At 36.5% G+C, this 13,408-nt stretch overlaps 3 protein-coding genes across 9 annotated transcripts in view; 1 reads left to right on the top strand and 2 right to left on the bottom strand.

Moving 5' to 3' along the window:
* The window catches only part of LOC110830835 (oxidative stress-induced growth inhibitor 1), a 35,415-nt gene extending 29,693 nt beyond the window's left edge, over window positions 1-5,722 (bottom strand). For 3 of the 5 annotated variants that reach the window (XM_022066149.2, XM_022066148.2, XM_087342879.1), the window contains exon 1: window positions 4,785-5,016. The gene's annotated coding sequence lies outside the window, so the exon portion shown is untranslated. Of the gene's footprint in view, window positions 1-4,784; window positions 5,017-5,201; window positions 5,331-5,603 lie in introns of those variants that run through there. The other 2 variants (XM_022066150.2, XM_022066154.2) reach the window with 2 other exon arrangements.
* A 15-nt stretch (window positions 5,723-5,737) lies between these two features.
* LOC110830834 (nucleolar protein 9) lies at window positions 5,738-9,509 on the top strand. The gene is made up of 5 exons (XM_022066147.2): window positions 5,738-5,979; window positions 6,352-6,578; window positions 6,664-6,964; window positions 7,663-8,483; window positions 8,960-9,509. Exons 1-5 carry the CDS (start codon window positions 5,799-5,801, stop codon window positions 9,236-9,238), a joined length of 1,809 nt encoding a protein of 602 aa, XP_021921839.1. The 5' UTR covers window positions 5,738-5,798; the 3' UTR covers window positions 9,239-9,509.
* nvy (CBFA2/RUNX1 partner transcriptional co-repressor nervy) overlaps window positions 8,485-13,408 on the bottom strand; it is a 159,884-nt gene continuing 154,960 nt past the window's right edge. For all 3 annotated transcript variants that reach the window (XM_022066146.2, XM_022066145.2, XM_087342878.1), the window contains one exon: window positions 8,485-12,710. In XM_022066146.2, coding sequence (XP_021921838.1) covers window positions 12,450-12,710 — 261 coding nt within the window. In that variant the 3' untranslated portion in view covers window positions 8,485-12,449. The remainder of the gene's footprint in view (window positions 12,711-13,408) is intronic.

Raw genomic sequence — 13,408 nt, forward strand, 5'->3', positions numbered from 1 at the left:
CTTACTTTTCACAAACTTATAATTTATTTCGAAAATCTGAGTTTCAGTAAATGTTATTAGTCGATGTCATTCGGTTTGAATAAGGCAGCTCACAGTCGATTTTCAAAATTTCAGTGCCATCCAGAAGGGAAGGAAGAGATTCTTTATAATTTTACCTTCATTAAATGAAACATTACATTGAAATCCTGTGGCAATACTGTATCATTAAAATCTTAAAATTAATTGAGAAAGGATTTGAGGTTTTCACGGCTGAGAGTCTGAAGATTACCGTCTTCTGGGTTGTTGCAACAACCCAGAAGACAGCCATCTTTAATTCAGAAATATGCAATTTGTAACAAAACGCCTTCAAGAAAATGAAACGGAAGACAACTCTGTAAGAAATTCTTGTCGAAGAAGCAAAAGGGAAGAGATCGCGTGGGAAACATAGACGTGGGTAAGAGAATACTATTATTCATGTAAGGGTTCCATAAATTTGACTAGCTGAGCGACTATCAGCCCCTCAAGAGTGTCTCTGATCGATGGAGTTACAGAAAACGGAAGATAAGACAGCAGAATGTGATCGTATTCCAGATTATTATTAACTTTTGCGCTCCAGTGTTCATGTTTTGTGGCATGTATGAAAGTAAAATCTATTAATCGTTTCGTACTAGAGTTACCTCAGTCACAACAAACATTTCTGCCTACAAATACAAAAACTTATACTAGCTCTAATTTTTGAACTGGGTATTAGTAACTATTAATATTTTCAAAATTACAAACCGAAATATAAGCCTACATTAGACTATTCTTGGTCCTGAATTTTGTTCTCACTTATTTTGTGATCAACAAGGCATTTCGTGCAAAAGTAATGACGTCTACTTTCTCTAAACTGTGTTCAGTGTACGAATCACGACGAGCGGAGTCTAAAATTGAAAGAGTTTATTTGGAATTGTTTCAGACGACCTCCAGGGCCCTGGCGTTTGTCTTGCTTTCACACACATTCTAAGTATCTCTAGTCTTTGTATTAGTTGGTCTATATTTGACGTCCACTTGTTGCTGTTCTAAGGCATATATCAAACAGCGATTCGGTTGTATCGTAACATAACAAAAAGATTCCATCCTGTTCTAATGCTGCCTTGTAATACATAGTTGGAATGGAAAAGACAAAACGGTGAGCTCTGAAATATTTGTAAACCCGAGAAAAACTGAAAGGCGAATAAAACAAATATAGCTGCTGTCTTACTGTAGTAAATAGTTATCAAATCCGGAGCAGCCAGTCCATTTTGCAATATTCAATCCCATCGCAACAGATTTTCCACATCTCTTGTACGAAATTCTGGTTGTGAGTCGAACACGCCTTCCAAAGGGCACCTAGGCATAGCCGCTACAAACATCTACAAGAGAAGTTGCCTACTTTCAAGGGGCTACGTATGAGCGGAGGCGCTTGCTATTTTGAAATGACAGACATGCTAAAAGTAAACTGCTGTTTCCAGATAAATCGTTATACTCCAATTAAGCTGGCTCCGTAGGATTTTCATGACCGTATCAACTGCAGACGCTATTTAGCGTTGTACGAGATGAGTGTACGGTGAATTACAAACAAGCGTAGATGTATGCCGAAATGTGAGAACTTCACCGGCCAGAGGACCATTTGGCCCGACCCAAAAGTTTGTCGTCAAATATTACTTGAACCCCAGGACATAAACTATTTCTTAGGGAAATAAACTGAAACAAGATGGACACTTAACACGAATGGGGAAAACAACAACACAATAATATAAATATCATTGAGTGATTATGAATCAGCGTCAGGCAGGTTTGTTGGGACTAGCTTTTCCATCACTTCATTCATAATGACAAATACAGGGCTATTTAAATTGTGATTATGTAATCAACTACAAACTCCATTTCTTTATGGTAATGAATTTCACCAGTCCAACTGTTTATATGGTGTTGCCTTATCAATGCAAAGCACAGTGGATGATGCCGAGGTCATGATCTGCAGGCAGTAAACAGGATGGGTCCCGATTACGGGAAATAAGGATTATACGTATATGACGACAACCTAACAAACTCGTGACTAAGAATGCGAGACTCTGTGCAAAGTCCTCCTTTGAAAGTCCACGATCCTTTAGCAACCACAAAACTAAATAAAGCACGCTGCTTAAGTGTATATAACAGTTTTATAATAATCTTGACCTCACTAAACCCTTGATTACGCTGATGCAAGAACAATTCACGCTTTCAAATTTTAGATAAGAATATCTTAATTGTGCATGTTAATCTACCAACACAGTTGTTAACCAGACGAGGTAACGTTTTATATTCAGTAATGGAAATCATAAAGCTGAAAATCCCTTAACCGCATTACCATGGCAACAGTTATAATTATTTCAGCACAAGAGTGACAGACATTGGCAACTCTCTGAAAAATCATCGAAAATATAAACTGGCATACATTTCACGTGTAAAATTCAGGGGTACAAATTGTTAAAAGCACGTGTTACATACAGTTACCACTGGGTTTTAATGTACCACTTGCTTCAATATTCAGCAACTTTAATTATGCCCACAGAGTGTACTTCGACGTTCCACATAATTCTCAGTACAGCGATTACTTCCCTAACAGCTTCAACGAAGTGATCTTTGTAATGGAGACGCGCTGTGTATTCCATGAGACAGGAAATTATATATATATAAATAAAATCCGTGGTGTAACAGCCCTCTGAGAGCCTAAGCTGACTAGCTGGCTAAATATATGTGAACCAATATCATCCATCTACAGATTATGTTTTTAAGAAATAATATAAGTAGCTGCAGTTCACGTATTTGCTATCAAGTACAACGGTGACTTCTTGCGCCATTCTCTTAACCACATCCTTGCTTGTGGTCAGTGCAAAAACTAAGAAAAATACCACACCGCAACTTTGAATTTAGTAAAACATGAAACAGTGTCCTTGTACAGAGTGCATGAAAATAATGCAGATTGGGAATATAACACTGTCCGTCCACACGTTCAACCTCCAAAACGACTCAACGGATCTCAAAGAAACCATTAGGCTTACTTCTTAACTCACCCTAAAATGAAATGTGAGATCACACATATTTTCTATTATTCTCGGCAGTGGTCACTTACAGCACTACAACGTACGTGCGTATATGGTATCATAGGAACCACCAGGCAGCGAAGGCGTAAAGTAACGGAGATACGAAAGAACGAGACACTTGTAGGGTATTACAGATTCATGCTCTAAAAACTAAGTACGATAACATAAAACGCACATTCTACATAATTTAACGCCGTGGTGACACGCGGTGAAACGGCTTTTCAATACAAATAGCCTATATAACTTTCTGAGTAATGTAGGTATCCACTTGGTGACGAAACGGTAATGGACGTAGGCCACTTATGCATTACGCCGTACGTGGTCTCTTAGCAACCGCAGGTGACGTGTGCACCTGACAAAATAAATCAACAGTAAAACATAAAATTTGAACAGACCTCATTATTAAAGACAAACAATGCTGTCCACAGCTTGCGAACTTCCTTTTTTAACAACACGATACAGATTTTAACGCATGGTCGATCTATTTATGCCTACTACTTTTGAACAAAAATGGTGCATTCTGCACCACAATGAACTTCTGGCTCTGAAACTTGTAGAATTAACCCAAGGCGTGCAACACATACCAAAACTACTTACAAATATTGCCAAAATCAGGCATGCAGTCTACCCACACTCACCCCTTATTCCTCGACGGCTTCTGCAGGCTTATTAAAAGCAGGGTACGTCGAGGGTGAGGGGAATTTGTGTACTACAGCTCATTGAAACATTCAAAGAAATGTCCGGCGAAAGGTTCTAAGGAGCAAATTTCAAGTCGCTTAACAGTAGTACAACGGCTAAATCAACAGTTGGACCAATACATTTTTGCATCAGTAATTTGAATACCACATTCAGATAGTAAACGCAAGGAAATAAAACAGATTGAGAAGGGAATTGTATCCTTGTATCTTATGGGATAAACTTGAGGAAAACATACATTCGTAACAGTGAACATGCACCTCTTTAGCACACACAGTTTTCCAATGCCAAACTTCTTACTGTAGTTACAATTACTAGAACATAATATAACATAAACGTTGGTAAACACCAAACATTCGACGCGGTTCTCACCCGAAAACCTAAGTTATACATACCGTAAACTAACACATCGGAATCTAATATTTTTACAGAATTAGAATATGCTGGAGAAACACCTTCTGCAAACACAAAACGAGAACATCCATTTAACTCTACTCCTACAACCACAAGCGTCTGTCAGTAAATAATGTATCTGCATCAAAACATCTTGTGAGTAAAAAAGGCTCAAGAGATCACCCTGTTGTTAAGTTATCCCAATGTGTTACCTGACACATAATTAAGAGCTATTCTATAAACACAAAGAAAATATTACACTTCTAATGTTTAATACACGTTCAAAAGTTTTAAACATGTGTGGACGGTTCTGGGTACAGGTAAAAAATTTAAACATATGTAGTGACGTAGCAGCACATTTCTAACGTGTGCGTTAGCTACAGATTAAGCTCTGCGTATCACATATAAGTCGCGGAAGTTAAACAATCTAATACCCAAACACGTGGTCGCAGCCCAATACTAGGCCTACGTCTCTTTTCTTCAGGTATGAACCGACAGCTACACACACGGTAAACAAAGTCTGTTATTACTCCATGAAAACCTATCGCACACATTATACATATACTTATAATCGCAACAATCGTTAGTTTCAGGAACAGAAATACTTACGAGAGTACGATTATAGGCACCTTCTGTCAGTTCTATTATAACTTCAACAGAGAAATCGCAGCACTAAATGGTGATAACCATATGAACGAGCATTCAATCGTTAACGCTTCTTCTTCGATACAACTATTTAAAGAATTCGTAAATTCACACTTCGCACAGAATGAAAATGAACAGCAGACGACCAAACCAACATTCACAGCGAGAAGAATACGATTAGACAACTGAACATCACAACGTGAATGGGGAGGGGATACACCAACAGGAAATATACACCACTTTTACCAACGTACATATCTGAAAGATTTGATAAACCAAATAACGGTCACAGACTATATGTATTACAGATACACAGCCCAACAATTATAACTATCCACAATAGCTCTATGGTCAATTCAGAAAAAAACAGGTGGCACATACAAATCATTGACAGCCGATACTCCAAAACAATTAGCAGAAAATCGATATCACTGGAATGTCTTCCTTATGAAGATCCCGACCTCATTTATTGGCTAGCGTTGGATACGTCAGCAGCGGAGCCGGTGTAACGTATCGACTATACGAATATGTTCAGATAGTAGTTTGTCATCGTCATGCAAAACAAGTACATACGATACGATACATCACGCATTTCAGAGCCTAATGAATATCCGTAATTTCTCACAGATGTTGGCTAGTTTCATTAAAGAAATTAATGTTTACGATTGACATAAAGGACCGATGCAATTATACGTCGCTCCAATAAAACTCAATGTTATTATTCACACTACAAGCTTCCTACAAAAATATTGTTATTTCTAACGGGATATTTAAGAATATTACCTTTCCGACGTAACATCGTAAACACACGCCATGTTACTTCTTGCTTTACTGTCTTCCACCAGATAGCGTTGAGTACTAGTCACGGCTTCCGTGATGATTTTCTAGCGACATTTCTTAAACTCCTGCAATACACATCAGATCGCGCCTGTGATACAGTCAATTGCACGGCAACATAGATAATTTTAGATAAGAAAAATGGAGTCTCAACATCGTGGAAAGAAGAGAAAGAGGAAGTCGTTTCTTAGGAATGCAAAAAAATATGGTAAACAAGGAAAATTCGGAAGAGGAAGTCACCTAAACGAAGACATATATCAATATTTTGTCCGTGTGTTACAACTTCTTCAAACAGATAGCTTTGAAACTGAGGAGGAGAAAGGTACCGAACGTGTATAACCAAACTAACCAAACTTATTGTATTTATATTGCCTTTATTCTTGTGGCCGTAGGGCTGCCCCTGTTCTGTAATTAAAGTTTTGCAGATTTAAAGTACAAAATGTTATGACTAAGTTATACGTGCATGATTTTACAACTGTTTATTGTTACACCAGATTGTTTGTTTAATGACTGCAGAATGAGGAAGTTTACTTACTTTTAACTGGCACGGTATTCCTAGTTTCTCCTAGTCAAAAAGCTGTGCCTTAATTTTTTTGGGTTGTTTAAATTGCAACAGATTTGAATTTGTTTCGTGTGACCATAATTATTATGATGATATATTAAAACTGTAAATAGAACGTTCTATTTGTTTCAGCTATTTTCACCAATAATGTGTTCGATGAAACAATTAATGAAGAGGTGAATTATTCATGTAATCAGCTTACTTCTACAGCACTTGATAAACTGCTGCCTGCAGCTAGTGATACAGTTTTAAGGAGGTTCATGGAAGCATTTGGAGAAAATTTACGGCCCATCTGCTCTGATCCATATGGAAGTCATGTATTAGAGACACTGTTATTAACTGTATTACAGAGAGGACTGGTAAGTATGTACTAACAAATAGTTTGTATTTTCAAACTAACTTTCTTTGACAGTTTATTTAATGCTTAATGGATGTGAATATTAGATTTCAGACACACAGTCAGAAGAAGCAGACTTCACAAATTGGGTTATAAAAGTTAGCAAGTTTGTACTAAATAATTTGGAGGACTTTGTCTGGGATACATATGCCAATCACGTAATTCGAACAGTTATTGAGTGTCTTGGAGGAGTTTTGTCCAGAACAACAGGTGAAAACTACAAGATACATATTAAACCCAACATAAAGACAACTAAACCATCAATAGCATTCATTAAAGTTCCTTCTGAATATACAGAACTGCTAAGAGAATTAGTACATCGGTTGTCTGCTTGGCCACAGTTTCAAGGTTAGTAGTAACTTCATAACAGTGACATTATATACACTTAACAACAGTAATAATGTCATAGATATTTTAATAATTGACCATGGTATTATTTAAATCATAGCATTTATTGAGATGTTTAAGATATTAAAACAAATATTTTAATTTATTTTTTAATTTAATGGAGTGCCTGTTTTTTAATACATACTTAGACTGGCTGCTCCTGTGACTTTCCCACTAGGAAGTGAGGCCAGAGGAATCTAATTTTGGCATGCTGTTCATTTATGTCTTTGTACATGTAGATAGCTCATGGCTCATATGGAATCATGACAAACAAGAAATGTTATTCAGAGTTGAACAGGAACAAAGGAGGAGGAGTTTATTTAAAGGACAGAAGTTAGTTCTGAGCTTTACGGTGATTAGGAAAGCAAGTTTCTGCACATAAAGGACAGTTGTTCCACAAAATATCATTCTGTCAGACTACTGAACACACTGCAATAAGATGTATATAAAATATGTGAATAAATACTTGCACTTCAAAATATTTTGATTTTGTTCAAGTCTCAGCCATTATTTACAAGTTCTATGTTAGTAAAAAACTACAACTTGATCCTGGGATACCTTTCATGTCCTAGGTTTTTATCAGAAATTTGAGGTAGTTTTAGCCTTATTCAAAATTAACATGAACCTGTCATTTTCTAGTGTCACACATTTCATTTCAGATCTGCCTTTCGCTCATTTAACATCAGGGTTACTGCAGACGTTACTTTCTGTATTGAAGAAAACTGACCATGAACTTACCGAGAAACTTATTTTAAAATTACTGGATGAATGTTTTACACTTCGGAAGGAAGAAGATCAAATAGACAACAGTGAACATAAATCAAACACCCCAGATAAACACACCATATTGTCTGTGTTTGAAGATGTGTCAGCTGTGCGTCTTTTAGAAGCAACAATAACCAATGCATCACCCAAGAGGTACACTCAGATATATGCAAAGTGTTTTATAAACCATTTGGCAACTCTGTCACAACATCCTGTTGCTAATTTTTCAGTGCAGAAGCTACTAGATTGTTGTACCGAAAAGGGTGAATTTGAAGCAATATATGGCGAACTAGAAGAACATCTTGAAGAAATTTTGAAAAGTCATAATACTGGAGTGATTCTAAGTCTTGCTCAGGCTTGCAAACGGCTTTCAACTAAACAAGGAAACTTTCAGAAAATGCTAATGAAAGCATTGCATTGCATAGAACCTAAAGAGAGACAGATATTCCTGTCTCCACTTGCATTAAATCTTGTCACCTATGAAGAGCAAGCTAATTCTAAGGAGTTGTACATTCACTTGAATGGGTCATTAATACTTCAGACACTGCTCAACTTTAACAAACCAATTCAGGTTATAAATAGTCTTTTGGATATGAACATTGGTGATCTTAAAACAGTGTTGACTGACCCAAAAGGAAGTCATGTAATGGATGCATTTATGAAGAGTGAATATGTTGGTGAAAAAAGTAGAGATAGAATGATTAATAAACTACAGGTGAGTCCAAGGAGCTGGTTTATTATTTCTTTGTCTGTACTGGGGGGCACAAAAAATTGTGAATATGAATTGATAAACACATTTTAATGAAAGTCCAAACTGAATAAATCTTTTTGTCCACAAACTTATGTTCTACACAACTTATGTTAGTTTTGTTAAACTCCATTGTTAAGAATGCTACAACACATGGCAAGCTGGACCAAGCATAAGCCATGATACACTGCCAATAAAGGTTAAAATATACTTTATAAATTGTTTTCTTTTGGGATCTCCCTTTCCACATTATTACTTTGAATGAAACTGTAATTTTGCATTTTTAAAATAAAAGATATGACCCTCTGTTAAGTTAATTGTACGTTTCTGAGGCACTAAAGTACCAGATTCGAGATCTGGAACAGGTTGAGCACCCCTGAACTGTAGTATATAAACAGTATACAGTACACAACTAATTTTTTTTTCTCACTCTCTCTTACCAGGGACTGTATGTGGCACTGGCTTGCACAAAACATGGATCACGCAGTTTGGATGCAATCTGGGATGTAGCAAACCTGAAACAGAAAATTCTAATCATGGATGAACTTTCTGCTAAAGAACCAATCATGAATAGTAACCAGTATGGCAGCATTCTCGCAAGCAAGTACTACCTGCCACTTTATAAGCATCAAGAGAATGAGTGGAGAGATTTGCAAGGAAAGGAATTCCGCAAGAAGAAGCTGTTTGCCGATATTATTGGAGATTCAGGGAAATCAAGTTGAAATGTGATCTGATTTCATAACATTTTCAAAACATGGAAGACCATTTTTGTATTATTTTGTTATTTCAAATGTGGCAATTTAATAGTATGTTAAATATTGTTCCTTTACAAAGTAACATACATATGCTAAGAATTTCATATGAGCATAAGTCAAGCTAAATTTTGTTAAAATTTTAATATTAATTACTGATATAAATATTATGATTGGTCTCCAATGCATCTGTTGTGTTACTGATATTTACTTGATAAGAATAAATTCTGAATAATTTAAATTGTGTATGTGGTAAAGTGTGAGTGAAATATGATATTTCTGCTCCCTCTTTGTGCCTGGACTCCCCCAAAGTAATGCCTCTCGGGTGTTACCGCGACACACGGCTGACTGGACACACATGTAAGCACTGACACATGGCTGATAAAGGTTGTTAAAAATATGTTTATTTCACTTCTTAAATTAACCATTCCTTTCATGCATTTATATGATTCTCTGGTAGAGAGAAATGTGGTGATACACTCTGAAACGGTGAATTGGATGCAAAACTGACAAATTTCACAAAAAAACAGATGAGAGACTTTAAACATGCACCTCCCAATAAAACGAGGTTCCGTTCTTCTGAAACACAACAGCAAAAACTAGTCTCCACTTGTTTTGTTCAGTGAAGAGACAATAACAAAGCAGCGTAATGTGATTGTTTAATGAGTATCTCAGAGGCAGGAATTGATGACGATTGATTTCTTAAAAAAAATGCTAAGTGGAATGTATGTGACTGGAGAGTCCACGGTCATCTACTATAAATATTGTATGCACCACTAGCCTGGGCTATTATTTGAGTCACAATAGAACACGTACGGTATTATATATACCATATTTGAAATCGGAAACACGTACAAATTTAAATTAAAACTATCTGTTCCTATTAATTATAAAAAAATTTAAACACCTCGGCAAGAAACTGAGTTTTCAGATATTGGTTTTCAGGTAAATGGTCACTAGCTGCTACTTTCAGTTTTTGTGGCATTATCAGGCTGCTATTAGACTGGAAATTAAATGAAATAAAAATGAATGCAATTCTTGAACTACTGGGAGAATTTTACTTTGGGCAACTCTTCATGTTTGCTTTAACAGCAATGTTTCATCTCTTAATAGGCTTAATCATTCCCATTCAAACATTCCTCTGTAAAACCGTCGTTTCATATTTAAAAGTGAAACTTGTATAGTCTAAGACAAAGATACAGTTTCTGGAAATGTATGCAACAGAAAACACAAAACCAAATAAATGTCATATTTGCTTTAAGATACAGCTACATTATATTTTCTTTAAACAATCATGTAGTGACTCTGAATTGCAACGTCAAACAACTACCTGTATCAACATCCATTTTAACCCCTTATAGGTGTATTTAAATGGTATCCTGCCTGCCATTGCAGCTACATTTAAATGGCAGCAAAGATGGCCGTCTTCTGCGTTGTAGCATTAATCTGGCAAAAGTTTACCAACGTTTTATAGGTTGTTGTGATCACCTGACGATGGAGGCAGCTACAATCCAGAAGACAGCCGTCTTTGTACTCACTGTCATAAGAACCTCAGATCCCACTAAATGGCAGAAAATCTCCAATGTCTTGGAAGATGTGGTACAGCTTTTTAAATGGAGCAGTCAACCACATCTTCAGAGATGATAGCGAATAAATCCTCATTCATCAGAAATGCCGGATACATTAACTGCTGGTTGCATTGAGAGGAAAAAAAGACAATGATTGTTTATTTGAAAATGCTCATTCCACAGAAACATGAGTGATTCTTCTGATGAATTTAATGAAATTCATATCTAAAAGGGGCCTAACAAGATACCAAGAACACATAAATTCTAATTTTATACACAAATAACAAATTGTGATTAGCGAGCATTGAGCAAGTGATACTTTTAAAGTTAGTACACATTATGGTGAGATTGTGCTTTAAATACCAAACACACTTGGGATGTGAAGGTTACGTTGACAGTCATCTTTCACTATTTACTTTTTCAGTTCAAGGCCAAGTAATATTTTCTTTTTTCTTTAAAGGGCCAAGGTGACTTCAAACAAACACAGGGAGCCGACTGATGAAAACAATCGTCCATCAAACAAATCAGTCACAAATATTCAAACTTAAAAAAGAAGAAAAAACTGCATTATAGACATTCTGATGGACCAATAACAAATGCATGCACATTAATGCAAATTACAAAACAGTAAATCAGAACATTTACAAATGTGACTAGAATAATCAGCACCTCACTCGATATATTCCGTTAAATCTTTGGCAACACACTGCTGGAAAAATTGTTCAGAGCTCATAAAAGAGAAACACTGAATACGTTAACAGTCATAACAGAAAACAATGTTGTTTAAATATACATCCATACTCTTTGGATGTTGACTAGCCTGACTTGCACTGAAGGCAATGCTGCATACTGAATCCAAAATATAACATAATCTGTAGTCTTCACACAGTACGCTTCTATCTCGGTCATCTCTCAGATTGAAGATTCTTATACTTTCCAGTTCCTATAACTCAATTTATAAACATGGGAAACTTGAATATACAAAGCAAAGTGTTTAATAGTAATACTGATAAATTCTTTTCCTAGCTGACAGTAGCTGTCATAAATATTACACCTGCATTTCTATGTTGTCAGTAGTTCATGCAGTCATATTTTCACTTCCTATCGAACACTGGCCAGTTTACCTTCTTAGACCGGCATTTTCAAAAAAAAAAAAAACTGTGCCACGATGATTGTGAGAATTCACTAAACTGTGTTTTTCATCACAATTTTGGCTAAAAGAATTTAATGGCATTTGTTCTCAGCCAGAACACTGAATAAAAGTTTACCACTACAATATAGGAGTAACATGAGTTCACTTCAAATAAAACTCAAATGTTAACGACAAATGACTGTTCTAGTCACGTCTTAAAACTGCTGCTTTGATACCGACCGTCTGTTTCGGTAAAGAATGTCCTCGTGCCGAGTTTAAACCTACGTGCCAGACAGGGGAACGCGTGCTATTGTCGGAAGGAATTGTAAATCACAAGATATGTTCAGCTTCTTCAAATGCATAAAAATTATGCAGCCATATACATATTTTCATGTAACCCAATGCAACTACAGCCTTATTTTTTGCATTTTCCAGTTGAAATGCGTTGACGCTGAAGTCGATGACGGGGACGGGCAGATCGTCACTTTTTGGCGCGAGCCTCGCCAGCTCCAACTGTCGCATTCGTTGAAGACGACGCTGTTACAGGTGTTCCAGAACGTGAACTACTGGCTGAACGCGTAGGCGCATTCTTGTCAGCCGCAGAAGTCGGGTTTGTTGATCGGCCACAACATACTTGGTGATGATTCTCCCAATCTTTATGTTGACAGAAAGCTCCACAATATCGTGCCATGTTACAACCGCTGCAAGTTTCATTTGCTTTTCTACCACAGTTCCAGCAAGTCTGTAAATAATCAAATTATATCTGCACTACAAATTGGTGCATCTTTATATCTCCAGATACATGTACGATATCATTATTTTTAGATTTATAGAAATAATATTCATTATTCTGGGAAATTACAGAGTTGCAGGCTTCACTTCTAACAGTGTCCCATCTCATTTCCATGGTTTAATGACATCAGTTTTGATGACTTAGGTAAAACCTAAGTTGTGGCTTCTGGTTTGAGCAGCACTGTTTTTTTTTTGATGTTTGATGAGGTTGTAGCGATGTTTCACCAACAGACAACAGAATACAAGGATAAAATAATTCCAAAGCAAACTGATTTGGTACAGACACGTTCAAAGGATGGAGGAGGAAAGGTTACCAAAAAGACTATGAAATGGAAATCAAAACAGAGAAGGAAGAGAGGGAAACCGAGACCAGGATGGAACGACGGAATTACAAGAATCATGATAGAGTGGAAAATACCTCCGGAAGGATGGGAAAATAGAGAAGAATGGAAGAAAATATTAGGCACCGGAAGACTGAAGTAACAGTCAAGAAACGGAAGAAGAAGAAGAAGAAGCAAACTCAGATGAAAATTATTTTTACATAAAGATAACTGAGCTGTTCATACAGTGAGAATATTTGGTGGCTGTGCCACTCCGTGAGCAACGATGCCAAATATTCTTGTCGTATAATTAACCGATTCCACCGAA

This window comes from Zootermopsis nevadensis, unplaced genomic scaffold, assembly GCF_977971745.1.
Source record: "Zootermopsis nevadensis isolate Lab colony 2312 unplaced genomic scaffold, Znev_1.0 Znev_ptg000004l, whole genome shotgun sequence".
In the NCBI taxonomy this organism is placed as follows: Eukaryota; Metazoa; Arthropoda; class Insecta; order Blattodea; family Termopsidae; genus Zootermopsis; species Zootermopsis nevadensis.

Coding starts and splice junctions, on each gene's coding strand:
- LOC110830834 (XM_022066147.2), top strand. CDS start 5,799: ATGGAGTCTCAACATCGTGGAAAGAAGAGAAAGAGGAAGTCGTTTCTT. Junction 6,965..7,662: donor TGCTTGGCCACAGTTTCAAG/GTTAGTAGTAAC, acceptor ATTTCATTTCAG/ATCTGCCTTTCGCTCATTTA. Junction 8,484..8,959: donor GAATGATTAATAAACTACAG/GTGAGTCCAAGG, acceptor CTCTCTTACCAG/GGACTGTATGTGGCACTGGC.